Source organism: Drosophila miranda, chromosome XR, assembly GCF_003369915.1.
Source record: "Drosophila miranda strain MSH22 chromosome XR, D.miranda_PacBio2.1, whole genome shotgun sequence".
Lineage (NCBI taxonomy): Eukaryota > Metazoa > Arthropoda > Insecta > Diptera > Drosophilidae > Drosophila > Drosophila miranda.
In genome coordinates, this window is record NC_046674.1 from 49,914,574 (window position 1) to 49,936,578 (window position 22,005).

General features: G+C 44.3%; 1 protein-coding gene across 1 annotated transcript; it reads right to left on the reverse strand.

The window, feature by feature from the left end:
- Nucleotides 1–8,897: 8,897 nt before the first annotated feature.
- LOC117186450 lies at nucleotides 8,898–16,076 on the reverse strand. The gene is made up of 2 exons (XM_033387283.1): nucleotides 15,930–16,076; nucleotides 8,898–10,479 (listed from the first exon to the last, which is right to left on the reverse strand). Exon 2 carries the CDS (start codon nucleotides 10,404–10,406, stop codon nucleotides 9,951–9,953), a length of 456 nt encoding a protein of 151 aa, XP_033243174.1. The 5' UTR covers nucleotides 10,407–10,479; nucleotides 15,930–16,076; the 3' UTR covers nucleotides 8,898–9,950.
- Nucleotides 16,077–22,005: the final 5,929 nt, after the last annotated feature.

Sequence of the window (22,005 nt, forward strand, 5' to 3'; positions counted from 1 at the left end):
AGACCATGAAAAACGTTAAACTTTTGAAGTGCACAACTATGTTGCGCGGTCTGGGTCAGATATCAACAAAGCCTGTTGGATACTTTAATGCAGAAGTTACCGTGGATAAGTTGCAGACCACACAGAAGTTTTTAGTAGTCCCCAGTAGCCAGATTGATTTCGACGCACTTTTGTGGTATGATTTCATTAAAAAGTTCCGTTTCGTCGCTGATATGCAAGGATACACGTTTTTGAAGCATGACGCAGATCCTGTGCCAACAGATGAGCATGCTCTTATATATAATGTAACTGAAGAGTCATCCTTTGTAGCTCCGCCGCAATATCGAAAAGACGTTGAACAGATGATATGAAACAGTTACCAAATGCCCACAGAAGTTGCAAAGCAGTCTCCAATCCAACTGAAGATAGTTCCCGACGGAGTAATCAAGCCGTTTAATCACTCACCGAGTCGTTTATCAACAGACGAAGCCAGTGCCGTAAAGAAGCAAGTCGAAGAATGGATCGAGCAAGGAATCGTGCGCAAGTCGTCTTCAAATGTAGCGAGCAGAGTTGTCATCGTGAAGAAAAAATATGGTACACTTAGAGTTTGCGTAGACTACAGGAAGTTAAACAGCATGGTATTGCTGGACTGCTTCCCAGTCCCGATCATGGAGGAAGTCTTGGAAAAGCTGCAGTCGGCTAAGTGGTTTACCATAATGGACCTTGAAAACGGATTTTTCCATGTGCCTATGGAAGAGCAAAGCAAGTCGTATACGGCCTTCGTCACAAAGGAGGGATTATTCAAGCTTAATAAAGCGCCTTTCGGATTCAAGAACTCGCCAGCTGCGTTCATTCGGTTCGTAAGCTATATTTTTCAAGAATTAATCAACTCTGACATTATGCAGCTTTATATGGACGACATAATTGTTTACGCCGCGTCGCCCGAGGTATGCATGAGGAAGACGAAGTTGGTCCTGGAGACAGCTGCGCAGTTTGGCCTAAAGATCAAGTGGAAGAAATGTAGCTTCATGCAGCCACGCATTAGCTTTCTGGGCCATATCATTGAGGACGGGAGAATCTGGCCCGGCAAAGAGAAGACAGCAGCTGTCAGTCGGTTTGCTACGCCCAAAGACATTAAAGCAGTTCAAGCATTTCTGGGACTCACAGGCTTTTTCAGAAAGTTCATCCCTGGCTATGCACAAGTTGCCCGGCCGCTCACAAATCTACTCAGGAGGGAAGCAGTTTTCAACATTGGCGAAGCAGAGCAACAATCGCTACAAACCTTAAAGAATCTGCTTGTAATCGCACCTGTATTACATATATACTCACGAGAAGCGCCAACGGAACTCTACACGGATGCATCCAAAGAAGGTTTCGGAGCAGTTTTGTTGCAGCAGTTTGATGGCAATTTCCACCCGATTTACTATTGGAGTAAAAAGACTACACAAGCTGAGTCCAAACGTCACAGTTACTATTTGGAGGTCAAAGCTGCATACCTCGCACTCAAGAAGTTTCGTCACTACCTGTTGGGAATCAAATTTGATCTTGCCACTGACTGTGCGGCGTTTAAGCAGACAACAACGAAAGCAGATATACCCAGAGAAGTTTCCCAGTGGATTCTGTATATGGAGGACTTTACATTCAAAGCAGTACACCGCCCAGGGGACAGAATGAGACACGTGGACTGTCTCAGTCGTTTTCCGCAGACATGCATGTTCGTGACGACGGAGCTAACAGCTCGGATAAAGAAAGCACAGCAGGATGACGATTTCATCAAAGCCACAGTTGAGATCCTGAAGCAGCACCCATATCAAGACTACAAGCTTAAAGGAGGTCTTCTCTTCAAATCTGTAAATGGCAATGACGTATTGGTGGTTCCAAGGCTGATGGAAAGGGAAATCATTCAAGGATCGCATGAAGTTGGTCATTTCTCCACAGCGAAGACAATGCACTCAGTTCAGCAGCAATACTGGATTCCGCACCTTGAACGGAAAGTAAATAAGTTGATTTCTAATTGTATCAGTTGTATAATTTTCAGCAAAAAGTTGGGCAAACAAGAAGGCTATCTTCATTGCATTGACAAGGGTGACACACCACTATACACGCTGCACGTTGATCATTTGGGACCAATGGATGCGACAGCCAAGCAATACAAGTACATTTTTGCTGTGGTAGATGCATTCTCCAAGTTTGTGTGGCTGTTCCCAACTAAGTCAACAGGTCACGAAGAAGTTGTGAAGAGGCTGAGCGATTGGTCATTTGTGTTTGGTTTTCCCAAGCGCATAGTCAGCGACAGAGGAGCAGCGTTTACATCCAACGCATTCAGCGAGTTTCTTAACGAGAACAAAGTCGAACATGTGTGTACAACGACAGGTGTGGCGAGAGGCAACGGTCAGATTGAGCGGGTGAACCGTTCAATTTTGGGTATCATCGCAAAGCTCTCAGCTCAGGAGTCAACGAAGTGGTACAAGCATGTGCCACAGGTCCAGATGGCGATTAATTCGCATGTGCATTCTACGTTGAAGTCGTCGCCATTCGAGGTCATGTTTGGGACAAAGATGCACAGACAAGCTGAAAGTCGACTATTGGAGGTGCTCAACGAGGAGTTGGTTACGCAGTTTAACAACGAGCGCCAAGAACTGCGTGACCAAGCGAAACAAAACATTGAGGAGGCGCAAGAGGTGTACAAGCGCAATTATGATAAAAAACGACGACCTGAGCACGGCTACAGACTAGGAGACATGGTCGCGATCAAGTTGGCCAGCGAGTATCTAGGCCCATGTGAAGTCACCAAGGTAAAGCGGAACGGTCGCTACGACGTCAGAAAGGTTGCTCAAGTCGAGGGGCCAATGATCACAGCAACGAGCAGTGACAATATGAAGCTATGGCGTTTTGTCTCAGAGAACGATGATATATTATCATCTGGGACAGATGAAGATGAGCAGGAGGGCCGAATGTAAAGGACAGTGTATCAAGCAGTTAACACTATCTTATCTAAATTAACATTTGAACTTAAGATACCATCGATAAGACCTAACCGATATAACCAGACTTAACCGATGTTTAAAAGACCTAACCGATAAGGGGTTATCGATACGGGAGTCGGTTGTTGGAAGTAGAAGCAGAAAGTTGAACAAAAAGTCGGAAGAACAGACTCATTAATTGCACATCTTAAATCATACACTTTGTACTCTTTTCCGAAAAACACTATTAAACGATACATTATTATTAATCTTACATATATATAGGCAGGCAACTGATTTGCCTTAACACCTAACCTACGTCACCATGTCACTAGGCGATTTCGACATCACAACCTCTTGGGACAATATCTGCTGGGTTCTGTTTCGTAGGTACATGCCGCGACGCAGCTTCATCCGACCACTCTTGAATCTCAGTCACTCTATTCGAAACGATATCTTTAAACCTTCTATAACTCTGCTGGTGACATCCGACCGGAATACACAAACCGATGTATGGAAATATCTTCCCATTGAGACAGTGTATTTTTTAACATATTCTAAACATGTTTCTAAATACAGCGGAATCGACTCGTCCCAATCTAATTTGTTAAGCCAAAGTTCCTGCAATATTATAATGCCTTTTATGACGATAGGACTTAACAAACCTAGGGGGTCACACAATTTAGATGTTACCGGCTTTGCTCTCAGATGCGGCGACTCAAACTCTGGGGTCTGCAGAACCTGAGACACTTTGGACTTATTTGCTCCTTTACGCATGCAGCACCAGTCAAACATATTATCGACGTAAAAGACGGAGACAATAACATCAGCAGCTTTGGGGATTGCGAGCTTTGCAGACTCACTCAGCCATTACAAAGCCAAAAATGGGGCTGCTCCAGTCCGATAAGTTACTGCGTTAAGCTTGTATCATCTCAAGGATTCTAAAGGGTCTTTTCTTCACACTAGGAGTTGAAACTGCCTATCTTCATTCACCATCACTTGGAGACGGAAGCGGAGCAATGTCAAGTAGAGTTTCTCTTGAATGGTAGGACCGACCATCAGAATATCCTTCAAGGACACCTGTAAAGACATCTTGGACGAAGCATAATATTGTCAGTAGAAGACATATTACCTAAGTAGTGTGTGGGAGCGTACGCTCCACTCACATTTTTTTTTACCCACCATTCTCTTTCGTTTTCTTTCCTACTGCAGGGACCCTGACCTTTCGTATTTCCTAGACTTAAGCGTTGACCTTTCGGCTTTAGGTTAAGAGGAGACTTCTTTAATTTCCGTATTATACGGCCAAAGGGGCCTCTAAGCACCCACGTAGTCTTCTATCTTTCTAAATGGGGGAAAGCCATGATCACGGCTGACGCCACTGGATTTTCGTGGCTGGTTATCCCAGCAAAAGCAGCCAGCCCCGCAACAACAACGAAGCAGCGACAATCGAAAAAGAGGAAGCTGAAGCCCAGCAACAACAACGAAGCAGTGACAATCGAAAGAGAGGAAGACGAAGCCCAGCCACAGCGAAGCATCGAGCACCGTAAGCGATAAGCCAAGCCAACAGCAACGACGCGCCAGCAGCGGAGCAAGCAAGAGCAGAACGCAGCAGCAGCAGAAAAGAGATGACGAAACGGCGAGAACCCTAAGCGATAAGGCAACCTAACAGCAACAAGGCGCCAGCAGCAGAAAAGAAAGACGAAAGCTACCGGCGAAGCAGCAGACGCCGAAAGAGCGTAAGAACGATAGCGCCAGGCCTCTGCCGCAGCAACAACAACGACGCTAACTGCCCGCGCTTACCCTGGATCAACAGAGCCAGCAGAATGCCGGTTTTGAGCTGGGGACAAAACAGAGAACGAAAAGCTGGAGGTCGGACAGCAATTAGCGTGGGAATTCAGGGGTAAGCGCGTCTCTCGTCGTATTTAAACGGGATCTGAGCGGTGCGATAGGCAGGGAAATTAGGAAATAAAAAAGAATATAATGAACATATAAACTCGTCATCAACGGTCCGTATCAATTCACTTGGGGTGTCAGGGGACTCGTCTTCTCTCCCCACCCTTGCGCCGCTTGCCCGAGCCCCCTTTTTGCCCCGTCCCCGTGGTGATCCGTATTCCTTACAGATGCCTGTCGGCGCTCTCGTATGATTCCGCCCCGTAGTTCGTAGTCCAACTGGATCCCGAAGCTGCTATCCGGCGATTGCATAAGCGCTCTTGGTGATGCCTTTCGGCGCTCTCGTATGATTCCGCCCCGTAGTTCGTAGTCCAACTGGATCCCGAAGCTGCTATCCGGCGATTGCCTAAGCGCTATCGGTGATGCCTGTCGGTATCCTCGCGGAACAACGGAAACGACCCCCGTAGTAACCAATAGTCTGATAGGACCCCGAAAGCGAGGTCTGGCGATTGCCTCGGTGCCTTCGGGTGCGTCTGTCGACCTCCCCGTCCGATTTCCCTTCCTTTGATGAAGCTGGCGAACAAGCAGATTCCCCGAGAGGGCCGTCCGGCGATTGCCTAAGTGCCCTCGGCAAGAATCGTCTGCACGCTCCGTGCGGTTCCCTCCAGGCCTTGACATTGGCCACCCCACTCTCGAAAGGGCCACCTGGTTGTCTCCTTTGCTTGCTTAAAAATTTTGTTAGTAGATTTGCAACTGTGCCGTTTGTAGCTACGTTTTCTAGTATAATTTCGTTGCATTCTACTTTTTCGCGTACAAAATGATAATATCAATGAGATTCTTTCGTTTGTGATGTATCGGATTTTGGGCAATATCAATTTGTTGCATATCAGATATTTTTACTATATTATGTATATAGTTTACTAAATATGAGTCTGTTTGTTTTTTCCTAATTAGTCTTATAGCTCCTAGACCGTCACAAAAAATTACAGCTTTGATAGCGCCATTTGGCATCTAATCATTATACCCGATACTCAAAATGAGTATTGGGGTATATTAGATTTGTGGTAAAAGTGGATGTGTGTAACGTCCAAAAGGAATCGTTTCCGACCCCATAAAGTATATATATTCTTGATCAGCATCAATAGCCGAGTCGATTGAGCCATGTCTGTCTGTCCGTCTGTCCGTCCGTCCGTCTGTCCGTCTGTCCGTCCCCTTCAGCGCCTAGTGCTCAAAGACTATAAGAGCTAGAGCAACGATGTTTTGGATCCAGACTTCTGTGATATGTCACTGCTACAAAAATATTTCAAAACTTTGCCCCGCCTACTTCCGCCCCCACAAAGAACGAAAATCTGTGGCATCCACAATTTTAAAGATATGAGAAAACCAAAAACGTAGAATTGTAGAGAATGACCATATCTTTAAGACTGCGGAATCTGAATTGGATCGTATTATTATTATAGCCAGCATCAAGAAAACAATTTCATTTTTTCTCGCCCTGTCTCTCTCTAACACACACGTAGCATAGGCGGCTTTGCTTAGAGTAAAACATTAGCGCCTAGATCTCAGAGACTACAAAAGCTAGAGCAACCAAATTTGGTATCCACACTCCTAATATATCGGACCGAGACGAGTTTGTTTCAAAATTTCGCCACACCCCCTTCCGCCCCCGCAATTGACGAAAATCTGGGGATATTCAAAAATCTCAGAGACTATTAAGGCTAGAGTAACCAAATTTGGTATCCGCACTCCTGTTAGATCTTACTATAAAACGTGTATCTCAAAATTTCGCCCCACCCCCTTCCGCCCACACAAAGGACGAAAATCTGTTGCATCCACAATATTGCACATTTGAGAAAACTAAAAACGCAGAATCATAGATAATGACCATATCTATCAGATTGCTGAATCTGGATCAGATCAGATCATTTTTATAGCCAATAGAAACAAATCAATTTGCAGTGGCTACGCAGCGCCCGACGTCACGCTCAGACTGATTTTCTGTCTCTCTCGCACGCACTCTTTGTCGTGTCGTTTAATATTAGCGGCGTCTGCCGGAGGAGAGCCATACTGACTTAGAATCGGGTATAACCGTAGAGTTGCGGTGTCCGCAGCAACTCACAACGTTCCCCCTCGTTATTGTTGTTAGTTTATCGAATCTTATGAAGTCTAGTGTAAGTTAGGCTAGGGCAAAGCGGGAGCGCAATAAAAGCTCGCTCTAGGCGAATTCGCCCCGCTTTGCCACAGTGGGTAAGCTAGGCTTAGAAGAAATTGTTTGAATACTTTATATATGTTGGAGTCGAAAAAAGCTATTGAAATAGAACGCACGCAACCTTATCGCCTCTTTTCGTCGTTAAAATAGAATTATTTACAGCCACCCAAGTTCTTTGGTATTTCTATTTAGAAAAACTATGCATTCTAAAATTTCAGATGCATTTGTTTTTTAGACAGCTTTCACAAGCCTTTTTGATTCCTACCGGCTCAGTCCCTACAGAGCCGAGCCGTATGTATTCAGGCACTAGTCAGCTTTACTAATCCACCATCCACCATCCAAGCCACCTTTTTCTGAAATGATTGAAGCGTTTGTGGAAATTATGTTTCACCCTTCAGTCAGTAATTTATCCAAAATTTCAAAATATTTAGCTCTGATTTCTTCGTCTGACTCATTATTACTATTACTAATCAATTTTCATTTCCATTTTGTTGTCTTACACTTTTAAAGTTATCACAGCGGCGCGTATTACACTAGGCAACAAAATTGAACTTTTTGCTTAGGCTCGAACTAAACCAACTTTTTGGAGCTTTAAAAATGTTTAATGAATTATACTAATTTTTTTGTATGATTATTTTGTTTGAAATATTAAGATTTCAAACTCAAAATGTATAATTTCTTGCGATTTTTATACCCGATACTCAAAATGAGTATAGGGGTATATTAGATTTGTGGTAAAAGTGGATGTGTGTAACGTCCAGAAGGAATCGTTTCCGACCCCATAAAGTATATATATTCTTGATCAGCATCAATAGCCGAGTCGATTGAGCCCTGTCTGTCTGTCCGTCTGTCCGTCCGTCCGTCCGTCCGTCCGTCCCCTTCAGCGCCTAGTGCTCAAAGACTATAAGAGCTAGAGCAACGATGTTTTGGATCCAGACATCTGTGATATGTCACTGCTACAAAAATATTTCAAAACTTTGCCCCGCCCACTTCCGCCCCCACAAAGAACGAAAATCTGTGGCATCCACATTTTTAAAGATACGATAAAACCAAAAATGCAGAATCGTAGAGGATGACTATATGTTCTAGAGTGTAAAATCTCAACCAGATCGTATAATTATTATAGCCAGAATCAAGAAAACAATTTCATTCTTTCTCGCTCTGTCTCTCTCTAACACACAGGTTTCATGGTCGGCTTTGCCAATTGCAAAATATGAGTTCAAGGATCTCAGAACCTATAAGAGCCAGAGCAACCAAATTTGGTATCCACACTCCTGTGATATCTGACCTTGACCGTTTCGTGTCCAAATTTCGCCACACCCCTTCCGCCCCGCAAAGGACGAAAATCTGGGGCATCCACAAATCTCAGAGACTATTAAGGCTAGAGTAACCAAATTTGGTATCCGCACTTCTGTTAGATCTCACTATAAAACGTATATCTCAGAATTTCGCCCCACCCCCTTCCGCCCCCACAAAGAACGAAAATCTGTTGCATCCACAATATTGCACATTCGAGAAAACTAAAAACGCAGAATCATAGCTAATGACTATATCTATCAGATTGCTGAATCTGGATCAGATCGGATCATTTTTGTAGCCAAAAGCAAGAAATCAATTTGCAGTGGCCACGCAGCGCCGACGTCACGCTCAGACTGATTTTCTGTCTCTCTCGCACGCACTCTTTGTCGTGCGGTTCAATATTAGCGGCGTCTGCCGCAGGAGAGCCATACTGACTTAGTATCGGGTATAACTGTAGAGTTGCGGTGTACGCAGCAACTCACAACGTTCCCCCTCGTTTTTTTTTCATTTTATTTTTTAAAATTTTTACTTTGAAAACTTAGAAAAATAAAATATGATATCTTGTGCTTTTTTTGTTCATTAACAGGTACATTAATTAGGCGTCGTTTAAGGTATCGTTAATAAAAACGTCCAAGGTGCAGCCGTTTGACCAAACCTTCCAATGTCTCATTCTACCGTTAAATTCCGTTACTAGAAATACGACCGTTTTGTAGCAGATTTTAATTAAATTTTAACGGAATTTAACGGTAAAATGAGACATTAGAAAAAAAACATCATTCATTACAAATTTGTAGAGCGCCATGTACGAGCTAAGTCCCTCCAACAGTTTTCCAGTGGAATCCGTCTACCCAATTAAGACCTTCCTTAATCCGCTCGATGTAGTTCCTTGCTCGTTCGTTTTATTTCGTATATCTCTCAAATCTAGTGATCATAATTCAGATCGTTTTGGCTCGATACTATCGATTGCGCTTCTTTATATGTACATAATGTAACGTGCCAACTTCAAATTAATTCACATTTTTAGCAGTATTTACATATTAATTCAAATATTCAAATTGTCAACCTTTATAAAGTAAATTAATCCTATTGAATGTGCTAAATAGCCTGCCGTTAGGCACGATTTCTGAGGGTTTAATTAGACACTGGAATCAGACAGACCAACAGATCAAACTTGTGCACTCAATCGACTTTCAATTATAAGTGCGTTTATTCTAAAGCGGCGCCCTCTTCATGAGCGACTGCTGCTTGCATAGGCTCCGTTAGCAACATGGTATAAGAGCGCACGACATTACAATTCAAGAGCGTGATTTCATACATGTCTCTTAGGTATAATTACAGATATATATATATATAGGCAGGCAACTGATTTGCCTTAACATCGGCCGCGTTGACAGCCTATAGGCCACTGGAATAGGCGCCAAGCGATGGATCGATCGCTTGTAGACCCCGGCCTTAGTCCTAACCACGGCCACGCGAACCTTCCCGTCCGCTCCTGGGATTGCCTCCTCCACTATTCCGGTGAGCCACATTTGAGGGGGCACGTTGTCCTCGTGAATTGCCACCACTCTGCCTGGCTCCAAGTTGGCGACCTCCTCGGACCACTTCCCTCGCTATTGAAGGCTGAGAAGATAGTCTCTGGTCCAATCTCTCCAAAATCTTTGCTTGATGGCAGACACGAGCTGCCATCGTTGCAAATATGAGAGGCTGCTGTCTGGTCTGGGCAGCTCTGATTCGGGCGGCAGCGAAACTAGCGTTCTGCCGACTAGTAGATGCGCTGGAGTCAACACCTCCCCTTCGTTGGGGCTGCCGCTGTCGACCATCAGTGGTCTGGAATTGAGCACGGCCTCGACGTCCACGAGAACCGTATGCAGCTCGTCCTCCTTGAGCACTGCGCTGCCCATAGCCCTAAGCAGCAGATTCTTGGCTGACTTCACCGCCGACTCCCACAGCCCTCCAATGTGCGGGGCTCGCGGGGGAATGAATTCCACCGAAAAACTGTGAGTCGCAGCATACGCCTTGAGGGCTTCGTCCTTGGCATTGACTGCATCCATGCGCTCCTTGAGCATGCGAGCTGCACCAACAAAATTCGTGGCGTTGTCGCAATAGAGTTTGACAAGAGTCCCACGACGTCCAACAAACCTGGATAAGCACAAAATAAATGTATTAGAGGTCAAGTCTTTTACAATATCTAGGTGTACGGCCTTAGATGCAAAGCAGACAAACTCTGCTGTGTACATCTTAAGAGGCTGCTTGCCACGAATCTCAAGCGATACAAGAACCGGTCCAAAAAAATCAACTCCGCTAATCTCGAAGGGTCGATTCCCACGCAATCGATCAGCGGGAAGGTTTCCCATGATTTGTGAGAGAAGCTTCGGCTTGTAGTGGAAACAGTGTACGCATCTCCGGACAATGGCACTGCACTCTCTTCGTGCATTTATCAGCCACATGGACTGTCTTAGGAATCCCACTAGTGCACGGGGTCCAGCGTGACAATTGGCTCGATGAAATAGCGAAGATAGAGGGTAACAAATCTACAATTTTTTGGCATTAACAGTGGAAATTTGCATTATGGGCTAGAGGAGCGTTTAATAGGCGACCACCTACTCGAACCAACGAAACGAGCATGAGCCCACTTGTTCTTCCGAAATGAAGGGAGTTAGTTTTTGAAGTGATGCCTGAAACTTTGATGACTTTTTTATTTTGTCAATCTCCTGCGAGAATGCGTCTCTTTGAACAGCTTCAACTGCTGCTAGAAACGCTTCGCTGAGCTCTTCTGATGACGGACAAGTACTACTCCAAGTTACTCCTTTCCTTTTATTTAGGAACCGGCGGATATATGCAATTGTGCCTACCACTTTCATATATGATGATGAGTTTTCTATTAGGGTGAGGATGGGATTGTGTTCGCCATCGGACGCCCCAAGCGAAGTGGCTACCTTCTTCTTCTCTAATGACGCGTCCGCTTCTGTCAAAAGTAAATGAAGATTTTGTGGCCAATCCATGCCATTTTGTTGCAGGAATGACGGGCCGTTAAACCAAAATAGTGAATTTAAGTCTGCTACTGATGATCCCCGAGATACTGGATCTGCAGGATTTTCTTTGGTGGGTACATGTCTCCATGAGGCAGTCGAAGTGATTTCCTGTATCTCTCGATTTGAAACAAATGTTGTTAACTGGGAGGGATGAGTTTGCAGCCAATGTAGAACCACTTCCGAATCTGACCACAATATAACGGACACTCTATTTGAATGGGACACACGAACGTAGATGCAGCAGCCGTATGCTCGCGTGGACGCATCTGCAAACCCATGTATTTGACATCGAGTGCTTGTGCTAGCTCCTACAAAACGTGGAATGGTGATTTCATGCAACCTTTGCATGTCCGAAACCATCGACTCCCATCTTTGTTGCAATTTTAAGGGAATGGGATCGTCCCAACCAAGGCTCAAAAGACAAATTTCATGCAAGAAGATTTTTGCATTATTAATCACCGGACATAGCAGACCCAAGGGATCGAAAAGACTGCCTATGACGGATAACATTACTCTCTTGGTTGTGGTTTCGGACGAGACTATTGGTTTCAGACAGTACTTAAAAATGTCTGCCTGTGGGTTCCAAATCAGTCCAAGAGTTTTGCAATCTTGCTGATCTCCACTCGAAATGACCAGATTCTCTTTCTGACTGTCACCTAGTTGACAATTAGCAGTCCACTTCGTCAGCACAAATCCGGCTGGCTCTAGGATTTCAACTAGCTGTTGACGCAATATCCGTAGTTCGGATTTCGTGTCTGCGCCTGTGAGAAGATCGTCAACATAGAAATCTGAAGCAAGAGACTTTGAGCCAAGTGGATGCGAATTTAAATGAGTTTCGCTTAGATACTTCAAGCACCTGACAGCAAGAAATGGTGCGCTGGCCGTGCCATAAGTTACCGTATTGAGACGAAACATTTGCAAGGGATCCGAACTTGCACGTCTCCAAATAATTAATTGGAATTTGCGATGCTCCTCATCAAGTTCGACTTGACGGTACATTTTTGTAATGTCTGCTGTAAGAGCGAATTTGCGACACCGAAATCTTAAAAACGTTGCGTATAGGCACGGCTGGATGGTTGCTCCAACCATGAGTAAATCATTGAGCGAGACTTGACTCGTTGTTTCGCACGACGCATGGAACACTACTCTAAGCTTAGTGGATGTACTTTGTGGTCGTTCCACGCATTGATACGGGATGAAACAATGCGGCTCTGCCGGGATTGAGTTTTCCATTGCAGTCATATGGCCTAACGGCAGGTAGGCCTTTCCTCCATAAAGTCCATAAACATCGATTTTATGGCAGGGTTTTGGCATAATCGCCTTTTTAAAGACAAAAATCGTCTTCTGGATGTCTCAAACGACGAACCGAGAGATGTCGGGCTAGACTTAAATGGCAAAGAAACTTGCAATCGACCGGAGGGTAGACGTGTGATAGTGTCGATAAAGGATTTTTCACACATAGTTTCTTTGGGGGTATACAAGTCCTTCTATGGATGCATTTGGAACATTTTCCAACTCCCAGAAACGTCGAGCGGGCAGGCTTCTTGAACTGTGCTCACCATAGAGCAAGTTAATGTGGCTTGAGGGCCTTTGGACTTGCAACGTCCAGACACCACCCACCAAAAACAGTGTTTTGTAAGGTTAGTGCCTCTCTGCCCTGTTTTACTTGACCATTACTTAAGATATCGAAAAAGGCATCTGCACCTAATAGCAGCTCAACTTTTTGTGGCTTGTAAAAGACTGGATCAGCCAGTGGATAGCTCTCAGTAGCATCCATTAAGGAATCAGGCGGAACCGCCTTTTCTGGATGGTACGAGGAAATCGATTTTAAAATCACGAAATCTGCCACCATTTCGGAAGGGGTATGCGAGAGCAGATTGTGGTTTGCACAACTTGGTGTGCCGATAAGCTGGATTTTCCAATACCTAACAAACTTCGCTGTACAGCAAAGTCACGATATACAAGTCCATCCTCAGCCCCATATGGAAATACGCACTTCAAGTTTACGGCATCGCGGCAAAAACCAACTTAAATAAAATTAGAGTTGCTCAGTCAAAAATTCTACGACGAATATGCAATGCTCCATGGTACATACGAAACAGCGACATCGAGAGGGACCTAGAGGTTCCCAAAGTGGGCGATGTTATACAATTACATGCAGCAAGGTACTTGCAACGACTTGGTGGTCACCCTAATGCGCTAGCCAGACGTCTAATTAACCCGCCAAGGAAAAGAAGACTCAAAAGGTGTCATCCACTGGATCTCCCTACTAGATCCCTCCTATAACATCTCATTAACTTTTTGTAAATATTGTAAATAATTTATGTACCTACTCCATATATGTAACATTAAGTTTATGTATGTATCTCCTGTGATCAATTGTTTTTCCCCTTAAATGTAAAACTAGATTAAGTTGCCACGAAAGGTAGCAGTAAACTTGTTTACAATAAAATACAAATTTTCCACATGAAAAAAAAAAAAAAAAAAAAAAAAAGTTCACTTGAGAACCAGAGTCCAACAATACTCTGGCTGGCTGACGCTGGCTTCAGCTGCCTTTAATGTCCACAACTGCTGTGGCTAAAATTACTTGGTCATTGTCGCGTGCCATTGCATGATTCGAAACTAGTGGACGTGCGTTAAGAATTCTTGCAGGCGGATTGTCCAACGCAGCTTGACTTGTGGATGAGTCAGTTGTGTAACGATGTAACAAAGTATGATGCGATTTGTAACAGACTCTGCAATGTGACGATTTGCACTTTGACACAATGTGTCCTTTGCGTAGGCAATTAATGCATAGCGGAACTCCCTTTGCAAATTGGAAGCGGGTTGCGACTGAAGCCGCAGCGAAAGCCGAGCAAGAAGTGATGAAATGATCAGTTGCCTTGCAAAATGAACATTTCTGATCTTGAGAAGGTTTGGCTTGAGCCACAGTCAACGAAGTCTTTCCAGATTGCTTGCTCTGTGAATCCTGACTTGTCTTTTTTCCTCTAGATTGCCCTGAATTCGTATCCTCTGCAGATAAATGTTGGTACGGTTTGTTAAGCGAAGATACACAGTCTGTCCAATATGGAATGGATTGATAGTCCAGATTCTCTTCCCATCGAAAGCGGGTTTTTTGATCTACCTTGGACATGACAATGTGTATCAGTAAAGCATCCGAAATTTGTTTATAATCTCCTACAGAGAATAGCGACTCGTAAATAGCGGAATCTGTGTCAAGAAGGGATCTCAGCCCAGATGCAGACGGACCTTGCATGCTTTGCAACTCGAACAGACGGGCTATACTATTTAAGAATATTAAACCATCATTATCGTATACCTTCATTAAGGCACTAAGGGCCTTCGGATAGTTTTGTTCGGTCACTGGATAAGCCTTTACTACTTCTAGCGCTTCTTTCTCTAAGAAAGTCAATAAATGATTAAATTTCTCCACATTGCTTAATGTGGGATCGCTATCCACTACGCTACTAAATAGGCCGATAAAATTTTTATACTCGGTATAATCGCCACTGAATTTGGGCAATTTTACTGGCGGCAAATGTCTACTTGTAGCAATTGTCGTATTTAATATCGACTCATTTGCTGTCCGTTGCTCAAGTTTAGCAGACATGGACTTGAGCGTGGATTTAGCCTCAATACATAAATCCTCAAGCTCGGCTCGAGAAGCTAAATCTGGATTGACATCCTCAATTTCTACTTGTAATTGGAAAGCCCGTTCAATATATGACTCTAATATTGCCATGCGGCACTCCAATTGTGCCTTTGAAAAGGAAGACTGTTTATCTTTAAGAACGCTCCATGTACGATTGATATCTTTCTTAACTGTACTCAGCTTGCGAAGAATGTCTAACGACTCCACATCGTCAACCTCTGCAGATTGTCTAGACATTCCTCGCCGTTTTCCAGGCATTTTAGTTCTATAAAATTTTTGTTTCTCAAAAATGGCACTTGTCCCACTGTCACACTCAGCAATTACACTCACAAATTTTTCCTGCCTGCTAACAGCCCAATGCTGTTACTGTGCTAGAGACTACGAGAGAGAGAGAGAAAGATGATCGCCAAAATGCCTACAAACCAACGCTTTCGAGTTCGAGTCGAGCTTGTAGTTCACCGAAACGCAGCTTAAATGCGCGTATATGTGTATGCTGCTTTAGCGACCGGCCGAGATGCACCTAAACCACAAGTAATGGTATGTGTAATGTATGTGAGTGTTAGCGAGTATCGTTGGAGACAAAGAGAGAACACGAAACGATAAAGAGGAAGCGAGCGCTGAATGAGAGAGCACAAAAAGTGCAGACGGGCGAGGGGGAATGATGCGAATGGTTAGAGCTTGCGCGCGAAACTATTGCCGTTTCTCCTTTGCCTGTCGGCTCTTTTTTGAAATGTCGTTGACCACATACTTGTGGTGATCACTCACTGTATAATCAAATAACTTTGAATGTGTGTACGTACAGATACCTGGCCGAATCACTTTTATTGAATAATTTATTCACAGGCCTTTTTTATACGTAGTTATTTATATATTTTTTGATGAAATAATTGGGCACTTTGATTTACCTGTGGCACTGGTTGAGGGTTGTTTGAACACCGATGCATTCCCTCCCACAAGTTCATTCCAACCAGGAATATATCCACGAGCAGCTCTCAAGAGTAGCGAAGTTTGAAGTCCAGCAGGCCACCAATGACATCTGCAGGAACAGCAACAGCAACGAGATGATATCCAATGGGGATATCCAACGAAGCGCCAAGATTAATCCAATCCAACTTCTGTCCAATCCAGAAAATCAGTGTCCACCCGGGGGCGCCAAAAATGGATGTGCTAAATAGCCTGCCGTTAGGCACGATTTCTGAGGGTTTAATTAGACACTGGAATCAGACAGACCAACAGATCAAACTTGTGCACTCAATCGACTTTCAATTATAAGTGCGTTTATTCTAAAGCGGCGCCCTCTTCATGAGCGGCTGCTGCTTGCATAGGCTCCGTTAGCAACATTGTATAAGAGCGCACGACATTACAATTCAAGAGCGTGATTTCATACATGTCTCTTAGGTATAATTATAGATATATATATATATATAGGCAGGCAACTGATTTGCCTTAACACCTAACCTACGTCACCATGTCACTAGGCGATTTCGACATCACAACCTCTTGGGACAATATCTGCTGGGTTCTGTTTCGTAGGTACATGCCGCGACGCAGCTTCATCCGACCACTCTTGAATCTCAGTCACTCTATTCGAAACGATATCTTTAAACCTTCTATAACTCTGCTGGTGACATCCGATCGGAATACACAAACCGATGTATGGAAATATCTTCCCATTGAGACAGTGTATTTTTTAACATATTCTAAACATGTTTCTAAATACAGCGGAATCGACTCGTCCCAATCTAATTTGTTAAGCCAAAGTTCCTGCAATATTATAATGCCTTTTATGACGATAGGACTTAACAAACCTAGGGGGTCACACAATTTAGATGTTACCGGCTTTGCTCTCAGATGCGGCGACTCAAACTCTGGGGTCTGCAGAACCTGAGACACTTTGGACTTATTTGCTCCTTTACGCATGCAGCACCAGTCAAACATATTATCGACGTAAAAGACGGAGACAATAACATCAGCAGCTTTGGGGATTGCGAGCTTTGCAGACTCACTCAGCCTTTACAAAGCCAAAGCCGCAAAGCCAAAAATGGGGCTGCTCCAGTCCGATAAGTTACTGCGTTAAGCTTGTATCATCTCAAGGATTCTAAAGGGTCTTTTCTTCACACTAGGAGTTGAAACTGCCTATCTTCATTCACCATCACTTGGAGACGGAAGCGGAGCAATGTCAAGTAGAGTTTCTCTTGAATGGTAGGACCGACCATCAGAATATCCTTCAAGGACACCTGTAAAGACATCTTGGACGAAGCATAATATTGTCAGTAGAAGACATATTACCTAAGTAGTGTGTGGGAGCGTACGCTCCACTCACATTTTTTTTTACCCACCATTCTCTTTCGTTTTCTTTCCTACTGCAGGGACCCTGACCTTTCGTATTTCCTAGATTTAAGCGTTGACCTTTCGGCTTTAGGTTAAGAGGAGAGGGGAAGAGCCACGAAGACCCAACTTCTTTAATTTCCGTATTATACGGCCAAAGGGGCTTCTAAGCACCCACATAGTCTTTTATCTTTCTAAATGGGGGAAAGCCATGATCACGGCAGACGCCACTGGATTTTCGTGGCTGGTTATCCCAGCAAAAGCAGCCAGCCCCGCAACAACAACGAAGCAGCGACAATCGAAAAAGAGGAAGCTGAAGCCCAGCAACAACAACGAAGCAGTGACAATCGAAAGAGAGGAAGACGAAGCCCAGCCACAGCGAAGCATCGAGCACCGTAAGCGATAAGCCAAGCCAACAGCAACGACGCGCCAGCAGCGGAGCAAGAAAGAGCAGAACGCAGCAGCAGCAGAAGAGAGATGACGAAACGGCGAGAGCCCTAAGCGATAAGGCAACCTAAAAGCAACAAGGCGCCAGCAGCAGAAAAGAGAGACGAAGGCTACCGGCGAAGCAGCAGACGCCGAAAGAGCGTAAGAACGATAGCGCCAGGCCTCTGCCGCAGCAACAACAACGACGCTAACTGCCCGCGCTTACCCTGGATCAACAGAACCAGCAGAATGCCGGTTTTCAGCTGGGGACAAAACAGAGAACGAAAAGCTGGAGGTCAGACAGCAATTAGCGTGGGAATTCAGGGGTAAGCGCGTCTCCCGTCGTATTTAAACGGGCTTCTGAGCGGTGCGATAGGCAGGGAAATTAGGAAATAAACAAGAAAAGAATATAATGTACATATAAACTCGTCACCAACGGTCCGTATCCATTCACTTGGGGTGTCAGGGGACTCGTCTTCTCTCCCCACCCTTGCGCCGCTTGCCCGAGCCCCCTTTTTGCCCCGTCCCCGTGGTGATCCGTATTCCTTACAGATGCCTGTCGGCGCTCTCGTATGATTCCCCCAGTAGTTCGTAGTCCAACAGGATCCCAAGGCTGCTATCCGGCGATTGCCTAAGCGCTATCGGTGATGCCTGTCGGTATCCCCGCGTAACAACGGAAACGACCCCCGTAGTAACCTATAGTCTGATAGGACCCCGAAAGCGAGGTCTGGCGATTGCCTCGGTGCCTTCGGGTGCGTCTGTCGACCTCCCCGTCCGATTTCCCTTCCTTTGATGAAGCTGGCGAACAAGCAGATTCCCCGCGAGGGCCGTCCGGCGATTGCCTAAGTGCCCTCGGCGAGAATCGTCTGCACGCTCCGTGCGGTTCCCTCCAGGCCTTGAAATTGGCCACCCCACTCTCGAAAGGGCCACCTGGTTGTCTCCTTCAGCCTAATCAGGGCGCCCTTCGGGGCCCTCCACACGCGTTACAACGTCGTTGTGCTTTTGCTTGCTTAAAAATTTTGTTAGTAGATTTGCAACTGTGCCGTTTGTAGCTACGTTTTCTAGTATAATTTCGTTGCATTCTACTTTTCGCGTACAAAATGATAATATCAATGAGATTCTTTCGTTTGTGATGTATCGGATTTTGGGCAATATCAATTTGTTGCATATCAGATGTTTTTACTATATTATGTATATAGTTTACTAAATATGAGTCTGTTTGTTTTTTCCTAATTAGTCTTATAGCTCCTAGACCGTCACAAAAAATTACAGCTTTGATAGCGCCATTTGGCATCTAATCATTTTATTATTATTGTTGTTAGTTTATCGAATCTTATGAAGTCTAGTGTAAGTTAGGCTAGGGCAAAGCGGGAGCGCAATAAAAGCTCACTCTTGGCGAATTCGCCCGAATTGCCACCGTGGGTAAGCTAGGCTTAGAAGAAATTGTTTAAATACTTTATATATGTTGGAGTCGAAAAAAGCTATTGAAATCGAACGCACGCAACCTTATCGCCTCTTTTCGTCGTTAAAATAGAATTATTTACAGCCACCCAAGTTCTTTGGTATTTCTATTTAGAAAAACTATGCATTCTAAAATTTCAGATGCATTTGTTTTTTAGACAGATTTCACAAGCCTTTTCGATTCCTACCGGCTCAGTCCCTACAGAGCCGAGCCGTATGTATTCAGGCACTAGTCAGCTTTACTAATCCACCATCCACCATCCAAGCCACCTTTTTCTGAAATGATTGAAGCGTTTGTGGAACTTATGTTTCACCCTTCAGTCAAGTATTTATCCAAAATTTCAAAATATTTAGCTCTGATTTCTTCATCTGACTCATTATTACTATTACTAATCAATTTTCATTTCCATTTTGTTGTCTTACACTTTTAAAGTTATCACAGCGGCGCGTATTACACTAGGCAACAAAATTGAACTTTTTGTTTAGGCTCGAACTAAACCAACTTTTTGGAGCTTTAAAAATGTTTAATGAATTATACTAATTTTTTTGTATGATTATTTTGTTTGAAATATTAAGATTTCAAACTCAAAATGTATAATTTCTTGCGATTTTTTTTTTTCATTTTATTTTTTAAAATTTTTACTTTGAAAACTTAGAAAAATAAAATATGATATCTTGTGCTTTTTTTGTTCATTAACAGGTACATTAATTAGGCGTCGTTTAAGGTATCGTTAATAAAAACGTCCAAGGTGCAGCCGTTTGACCAAACCTTCCAATGTCTCATTCTACCGTTAAATTCCGTTACTAGAAATACGACCGTTTTGTAGCAGATTTTAATTAAATTTTAACGGAATTTAACGGTAAAATGAGACATTAGAAAAAAAACATTATTCATTAAAAATTTGTAGAGCCATGTACGAGCTAAGTCCCTCCAACAGTTTTCCAGTGGAATCCGTCTACCCAATTAAGACCTTCCTTAATCCGCTCGATGTAGTTCCTTGCTCGTTCGTTTTATTTCGTATATCTCTTAAATCTAGTGATCATAATTTAGATCGTTTTGGCTCGATACTATCGATTGCGCTTCTTTATATGTACATAATGTTACGTGCCAACTTCAAATTAATTCACATTTTTAGCAGTATTTACATATTAATTCAAATATTCAAATTGTCAACCTTTATAAAGTAAATTAATCCTATTGAATGTGCTAAATAGCCTGCCGTTAGGCACGATTTCTGAGGGTTTAATTAGACACTGGAATCAGACAGACCAACAGATCAAACTTGTGCACTCAATCGACTTTCAATTATAAGTGCGTTTATTCTAAAGCGGCGCCCTCTTCATGAGCGACTGCTGCTTGCATAGGCTCCGTTAGCAACATGGTATAAGAGCGCACGACATTACAATTCAAGAGCGTGATTTCATACATGTCTCTTAGGTATAATTACAGATATATATATATATAGGCAGGCAACTGATTTGCCTTAACATCGGCCGCGTTGACAGCCTATAGGCCACTGGAATAGGCGCCAAGCGATGGATCGATCGCTTGTAGACCCCGGCCTTAGTCCTAACCACGGCCACGCGAACCTTCCCGTCCGCTCCTGGGATTGCCTCCTCCACTATTCCGGTGAGCCACATTTGAGGGGGCACGTTGTCCTCGTGAATTGCCACCACTCTGCCTGGCTCCAAGTTGGCGACCTCCTCGGACCACTTCCCTCGCTATTGAAGGCTGAGAAGATAGTCTCTGGTCCAATCTCTCCAAAATCTTTGCTTGATGGCAGACACGAGCTGCCATCGTTGCAAATATGAGAGGCTGCTGTCTGGTCTGGGCAGCTCTGATTCGGGCGGCAGCGAAACTAGCGTTCTGCCGACTAGTAGATGCGCTGGAGTCAACACCTCCCCTTCGTTGGGGCTGCCGCTGTCGACCATCAGTGGTCTGGAATTGAGCACGGCCTCGACGTCCACGAGAACCGTATGCAGCTCGTCCTCCTTGAGCACTGCGCTGCCCATAGCCCTAAGCAGCAGATTCTTGGCTGACTTCACCGCCGACTCCCACAGCCCTCCAATGTGCGGGGCTCGCGGGGAATGAATTCCACCGAAAAACTGTGAGTCGCAGCATACGCCTTGAGGGCTTCGTCCTTGGCATTGACTGCATCCATGCGCTCCTTGAGCACGCGAGCTGCACCAACAAAATTCGTGGCGTTGTCGCAATAGAGTTTGACAAGAGTCCCACGACGTCCAACAAACCTGGATAAGCACAAAATAAATGTATTAGAGGTCAAGTCTTTTACAATATCTAGGTGTACGGCCTTAGATGCAAAGCAGACAAACTCTGCTGTGTACATCTTAAGAGGCTGCTTGCCACGAATCTCAAGCGATACAAGAACCGGTCCAAAAAAATCAACTCCGCTAATCTCGAAGGGTCGATTCCCACGCAATCGATCAGCGGGAAGGTTTCCCATGATTTGTGAGAGAAGCTTCGGCTTGTAGTGGAAACAGTGTACGCATCTCCGGACAATGGCACTGCACTCTCTTCGTGCATTTATCAGCCACATGGACTGTCTTAGGAATCCCACTAGTGCACGGGGTCCAGCGTGACAATTGGCTCGATGAAATAGCGAAGATAGAGGGTAACAAATCTACAATTTTTTGGCATTAACAGTGGAAATTTGCATTATGGGCTAGAGGAGCGTTTAATAGGCGACCACCTACTCGAACCAACGAAACGAGCATGAGCCCACTTGTTCTTCCGAAATGAAGGGA

What these genes read in the sequence shown, in the direction of transcription:
- LOC117186450 (XM_033387283.1), bottom strand. Translation starts at nt 10,406, where the DNA reads ATGCTCAAGGAGCGCATGGATGCAGTCAATGCCAAGGACGAAGCCCTC.